The sequence below is a fragment of the Sus scrofa genome, chromosome 14 (genome assembly GCF_054392235.1).
Source record: "Sus scrofa isolate SSC_HxYL_T2T_F1_AM1 chromosome 14, Sscrofa_HxYL_maternal_Yorkshire_Landrace_v2.0, whole genome shotgun sequence".
Classification (NCBI taxonomy): Eukaryota; Metazoa; Chordata; class Mammalia; order Artiodactyla; family Suidae; genus Sus; species Sus scrofa.
Window position 1 is genome coordinate 122,220,747 of NC_139396.1, and position 7,269 is coordinate 122,228,015.

General features: G+C 32.8%; 1 protein-coding gene across 2 annotated transcripts in view; it reads left to right on the forward strand.

The window, feature by feature from the left end:
• PTEN (phosphatase and tensin homolog) overlaps window positions 1-3,493 on the forward strand; it is a 95,124-nt gene extending 91,631 nt beyond the window's left edge. Inside the window, exon 9 of one of the 2 annotated variants that reach the window (XR_014825592.1) lies at window positions 17-3,493. Coding sequence is in view for 1 of the 2 variants with exons in the window: in NM_001143696.1 (NP_001137168.1) it covers window positions 17-202 (186 nt within the window). In the remaining variant the exon portion in view is untranslated. 2 annotated transcript variants of the gene reach the window in all.
• Window positions 3,494-7,269: the final 3,776 nt, after the last annotated feature.

A 7,269-nucleotide genomic window follows, 5' to 3' on the forward strand; every position in this document is an offset into this window, starting at 1 on the left:
TCTCTTCTTTCCCTAGGTGAAGCTGTACTTCACAAAAACAGTAGAGGAGCCATCAAATCCAGAGGCTAGCAGTTCAACTTCTGTAACACCAGATGTTAGTGACAATGAACCTGATCATTATAGATATTCTGACACCACTGACTCTGATCCAGAAAATGAACCTTTTGATGAAGATCAGCATACACAAATTACAAAAGTCTGATTTTTTTTTTTTATCAAGAGGGATAAAACATCATAAGAAACAAACTTGAATAAACTGAAAATGGACCTTTTTTTTAAATGGCAATAGGACATTGTGTCAGATTACCAGTTATAGGAACAATTCTCTTTTCCTGACCAATCTTGTTTTACCCTATACATCCACAGGGTTTTGACACTTGTTGTCCAGTTGAAAAAAGGTTGTGTAGCTGTGTCATGTATATACCTTTTTGTGTCAAAAGGACATTTAAAATTCAATTAGGATAAATAAAGATGGCACTTTCCCATTTTATTCCAGTTTTATAAAAAGTGGAGACAGACTGATGTGTATACGTAGGAATTTTTCATTTTGTGTTCTGTCACCAACTGAAGTGGCTAAAGAGCTTTGTGAAATACAGGTTCACATCCTACCCCTTTGCACTTGTGGCAACAGATAAGTTTGCAGTTGGCTAAGAGGAGTTTCTAAAGGGTTTTGCTACATTCTAATGCATGTATTCGGGTTAGGGGAATGGAAGGAATGCTCAGAAAGGAATATGTTTTATGCTGGACTCTGGACCATACACCATCTCCAGCTATTTACACGCACCTTTCTTTAGCATGCTACAGTTATTAATCTGGATATTTGAGGAATTGGCCGCTGTCACTGCTTGTTATTTGTGCATTTTATTTTTTTAAAGCATATTGGTGCTAGAAAAGGCAGCTAGAGGGAGTGAATCTGTATTGGGGTGCAGGAATGAACCTTCCACAACATCTTAAGAATCCACAAATGAAGGGATATAAAAATAATGTGGTAATAGATAAGAAACACAGCAACAATGACTTAACCATATAAATGTGGAGGCTATCAACAAAGAATGGGCTTGAAACATAAAAATTGACAATGAGTTATTAAATATGTTTTCTCAATTGTAATGACTGCTCCATCTCCTGTGTAATCAAGGCCAGTGCTAAAAGTCAAATGCTATTAGTACCTACATCAGTCAACAACTTACTCTTATTTTATTAGTTTTCAATCATATACCTGCTGTGGATGCTTCATGTGCTGCCTACAAGCTTCTTTTTTTCTCATTAAATATAAAATATTTTGTAATGCTGCACAGGAAATTTCAATTTGAGATTCTACAGTAAGCGTTTTTTTCTTTAAAGATTTATGATGCACTTATTCAATCCAATAGATGTCAGCCGTTCTACCCTTTTGACCTTACACATTCTATTACAATGAGTTTTGCAGTTTTGCACATTTTTAAATGTCATTAACTGTTAGGGAATTTTACTTGAATACTGAATACATATAATGTTTATATTTAAAAGGACGTTATTTGTGTTTAAAAGGAAATTAGAGTTGCAGTAAATTTTCAGCACTGCACAAATAAGGCATTTTTCAGTAGAAATTGTCCCACATAACGCTTTTATCAATTTGCTATTGAAAGAACAGATTTTTTTTTTTTAATGTGCAGTGTTGAATCATTTCTTCATTAGTCTAGAGTTAGGACTAGGGCTTCAGTTTCACTTCTTAAATATCATATATTTGATATGCCCGGACTGCATATGATTTTAAGCAGAGTACAACTAGTATTATAAAGTTAATATGAAGATATTATTAAAAAGAATTTTTTCCCCAGAAATTTGGTATCTTTCAAATTATACCTTGACCTTGAAACATTTGAATATCCAGACAGTTTATTTCTTAATGGTGTAAAAATCTCATTTTCAATAACTTACTGGTGCTGAAATTGTTCACTAGCTGTGGTCTGACCTTGTTAATTTACAAATACAGATTGCATAGGACCTATTAGAGCAGCATTTATAGAGTTTGATGGAAAATAGATTAGGCAGAACTTCATCTAAAATATTCTTAGTAAACAATGTTGACATGTTTTCCATACCTCATCAGTTTCATTCAACAAATAAAATTTTAAAATTTTTAACAAAGTTGTTAGGATTTACACATTTATATTTAAACATTGATATATAGAGAATTGATTGACTGCTCATAAGTTTAAATCGGTAAAGTTAGAGACATCTATTCCTAAGATCTCATCATTGAAATTTATATGCCACCTTGTCTTTCATAAGAGCTGAAAACTGTTGACTAAAATGAAAATCAACTATTCATGTTTTGAAGATAGTTATTAATACTGTTATTTGTTACAGTTTTGGGCACAGTATATTAAAACATAACTTGTATTGTTCCAATATGTAACGTGGAGGGCCAGGTCATAAATAATGACATTATAATGGGCTTTTGCACTGTTATTATTTTTCCTTTGGAATGTGAAGGTCTGAATGAGGGTTTTGATTTTGAATGTTTCAATGTTTTTGAGAAGCCTTGCTTACATTTTTATGGTGTAGTCATTGGAAATGGAAAAATGGCATTATATATATATATATTATATATATATAAATATATATTATACATACTACTCTCCTTTATTTCAGTTACCATCCCCATAGAATTTGACAAGAATTGCTATGACTGAAAGGTTTTCGAGTCCTAATTAAAACTTTATTTATGACAGTATTCATGATTAGCCTGAAATGCATTCTGTAGGTAATCTCTTTGAGTTTCTGGAATGTTTTCTTAGACTTTTTGGATGTGCAGCCGCTTACACGTCTGAAATTACTTGAAGGCATCACTTTTAAGAAAGCTTACAATTGGGCCCTGTACCATCCCAAGATCTCTGTAGCTCCTCTTGGACATTTTTTGCCATACTTATTAAGGGTAGTTGAATAAATAGCATCACCATTCTTTGCTGTGGCACAGGTTATAAACTTAAGTGGAGTTTACCGGCAGCATCAAATGTTTCAGCTTTAAAAAATAAAAGTAGGGTACAAGTTACTGTTTAGTTCTAGAAAATTTGTGCAATATGTTCATAACGATGGCTGTGGTTGCCACAAAGTGCCTCGTTTACCTTTAAATACTGTTAATGTGTCATGCATGCAGATGGAAGGGGTGGAACTGTGCACTAAAGTGGGGGCTTTAACTGCAGTGTTTGGCAGAGTTGCCTTCTACCCTGCCAGTTCAAAAGTTCAATCTGTTTTCATATAAAATATATATGCTAAAAAATTTCAGTCTGTTAAACAGCCTTACTCTCAGCCTCTTCAGATACTCTTGTGCTGTGCAGCAGTGGCTCTGTGTGTAAATGCTATGCACTGAGGATACACAAAATATGATGTGTACAGGATAATGCCTCATACCAATCAGATGTCCATTTGTTATTGTGTTTGTTAACAACCCTTTATCTCTTAGTGTTATAAACTCCACTTAAAACTGATTAAAGTCTCATTCTTGTCATTGTGTGGGTGTTTTATTAAATGAGAATATTTATAATTTAAATTGCTTAGATTCATTGACATTTTAAATAATGGGCAGCCAAGTGCGATTAGTAAGTTTTCTGTAAGGTTTTTTTTTTTTTTTTTCCTGCTGTCCTTCAAAGACTATAATTATATAAAAATATGAGCCCTTCTCAGTTTGGGAGTAGAATATCAGTCTACTCATGTTTGAGAGAGGCACTTAACTCTTTTAGGGCCTTGGTCAACACTAATAAATTGCTTCTAGCACATTAAATACTATGCTAATCCTTAAAAAGTTCATGATCCTTGAAAAATTGTGCATATATATATATATATATATTTTTTTTTTTTCTTTTCTAAGTCAGATGTCTGAAGATAATTCCCAAGAATGGATTCGGTATCTCCAATTTCAGTTTTGTGGCTTTTCCATTCTATATGATTCTATGGTATCCCATCAACATAAGGAAAAGTTCATCTCTTCAGTGTGACTTGTGCAGTTTAAAAATTGATATTCCAGGATAGTCTTACAGACTTTGTGTACTTGAACTTAAGCTTGTTATTTCTAATATTCTTAAAAGCTTAAAGACTAAGGCATATCCTGTCAACAAAGCATTGTTTAAGGTAATAAGTGAAAGTGTAGCTTGTACAAATGTTTTGAAAATAAAGCAGATCATTTATGTAATAGAATTTAATGTTATTTCAAGTTTACATTTTCTCCATGTGACTTTTTAAAAGTAAATGTGAACAATATAAAGAAGTATGAAAATTGTGTGTACACACATTTTTTCTTTTTAGGTATCTTAAGTATGATTGAAAACTATACTGGAGTTTAAGATTATCCTGATTTATAGGATGATCTTGGTGATGTCTGAAAAATAGGAATTTACTGAAAATTTTGTTTTCATTGCATGTTCTCACTACACTTAATTTGAGCTGCCTTGGTTAAGTGAATGCCATCACCATTTCCACTGAGAATTTTAAAATCACCAGTGTTTAACATGCAGGCTTCCAAAGGCTTACGAAAAAAATCAAGACCCTTTAATTAATTTGCTGCTAATGTGAAACTCTTTTTATTCTTTTATTCTTTCCAGATAATTAGCCACAGATTTAAAACTTAGTCTTAAATGGCCTAAGTTTTGGTTAGCAGTGCCAATACTAGTGCAGAAGAAATATCTGAGTAATAAATACTCGGTCCAAACTGGCATGAGGACAGTACCTAAAAAACTAGCAAAAGAGACAATAGAGAAAAATATTTTAAAATTTATAAAGATGAGCTGTTAGAGACTGATTTTCCTATAGAATTATGTAACTATAAGAAGCCTAATGATTAAATTGCTTATCAGCTGTTTTTAATTTTAGAGCAATCTATTCTTTTATGACCATGATCTTGCTATTTTTCCAGCTTTTAAAAGATCTTCCTTACGAGTATATCAGAGTGTATGTAGCCACTCTGACAAATTTATATTTGTTGGTAGCTTTAAACGTTTGTAATGTGAAGTCAGTGAAGAACAAAATAGTTTCCTTGGTGGTGATAACCTTTGGTTCTTAAGTTAGCTATTTTGAGAATACTTTTCCACAGCAACAACAAGAAATCATCATTCATAATCCCACTACCTGGAAACATAGCCATTATTAATACTCTAGTGATTATACACATATTTTGTTTGAATATTCATGTGTATGTTTTCTTTAAGAAATGAATTCTGTACTGTGCATCCTCTCAAAGCCTTTAAGCTTAGTACTTCCATCATGGATTTGTAGAATGTTAAATTATATCAGAAAATGAACAGTGGTTGGATTCTAATGCTACAGGTGCAGACTATGTGCAGCTATTAAGAGCCCTTTCCAAATCAGTGGATCAATCATGGACATTTAAATATTGTTGGCGTCAGAATGGTACATGTCTAAGTAAATAGAACAGTTACATTCATTTAGTATAGACAGGCTTAACGTAGCTGTTTCTCTTCAAAAACCATTTCAAACATTTGCATTTTGGAGTTATGTGTTAAGCAGAATGTGTTAAACACTATGTTGGTGGTTAATTTTATCATCACCTTTCTGTTTCCCCTTATAGGTTGGAAAAGGATGAGCTTTTCACTTTTTAGGATTCCCGAACAGTGGCTCAATTTAAAGCGAATTAGTTTAACACTTGCAAAAAAGAAAAAAAGCTACTGCTGGTTTATCACTTTAAATCTGTGTACTCATGAGACTTACATCAAAAAACTATTTCATGAATGGTTTGCCTTTGGCTCTGGAACTTAATCATGTATAGTATAATGGTGTGCTTAGAACCTACAACTCTTGACAGTTACTTGAGAATTGGAAAAAAAAATTGGAGGACAGTACATATAAACAAATGTATTGATATTTTAAGAACATTTTTACCTATATGAGTGAAGTCAACTGCCATCTTTGAGCATTACCACATTTTAAAATAAAGCTGCATATTTTTTAATGAAGTGTTTAAGAAGGATTTATATTTTTCATTTTTTAATTAAAATTTATATCACCTTTGTTGCATGTGGATTCTCACTGTGCTTAAAATGGTTAGAGATTTTGTTTGTGTTGGAGTGAAGTAAGGCTTGTAGTTCTGGCTCTAGTGTTTCAGTTTTGTCAAATCTGTTTACTGTAGTAAAATTCTTCAAACTGGTTTCTGTAGCTTATCAAACTCTAGCTTTTGTTTTATGTATATTTTTAGGATTTTCTGCTTACTCTCTATAGTTGTCTAAATGATATCCCACATTTACAAATGCCCTTTCAGTTTCTATTTTCTTTTTCCATTGTAATGCCCTAATGGGCCGTTTATAAGTGTGTGCACACACATCTGTGTGTGTAGGGAGGTTGTGGGTGTGTGGGTGAATTAGATGTTTGAAAGTGCTAGACTCCAATTATAGAGATTAAATAGCTGAATTTAGGCAAACAGTTCTCAGTGGAGTATTATAACTCATTTTAATGAAAATAATGTTAGCCCTGGATGACCTTTGACTACAGTAATGAATCTTGCATATTAATGAATTTGTTGGTAGCATCTTGCTGTGTGCATTAATGGGTTATTTTCTAAGTTGCACATTTAACCAAAGTTGATATATTGGAAATGTTTATATCACATACCATTTGGCTACTGATGGACGTAAAAAATAGAAATGCTTTCCTATGGAGAGTATTTCTTCCTTAAAAAATTAAAGAAGTTAATTATTTTTAATAACTGATTTTAAACTTTGACAATTATTTATCACATCCCTGCTTTATATAACAGATGTTTGGAATATATTAGAGATCAAAACGACACCCTCTCTTGCTTTTGAGGAGTTTCCACTCTGGTAGAGGAAATAGACTTCATTAAAATAATTATATGTGATATTATGATAACTAAATATTCCATATGCTCTGCTAAATTCCACCCCCTTGAGGTTAGATGGGCCACTGTAACTAGTTTGTTCCAATGAAATAGGAGTGAAAGTGATGTGACACTTCCAAGGAACGACATTGAAAATAAAATCCATTGTACAATCTTTCAGCTTCTCTCTACTACAGTGACCGAGGACATGACATGTTCCAAATGGTGCAACTCTGTCAGCCTGGATCTTGAAGTACTCTATGAAGCAGAACTTCCTCAAATTCTCCAACATCAAATGTGTTCGATATTAGCATAAGCAAGAAACAAGATATTAATTTACACTGAGATTTGGGGACAATTTTTTACCGTAGCGTAATTAATTATATTATGACTAATGCTTTGGAAGGGTCAGGGAAGGCTTTCTTGAGCAAGGAAGAGGA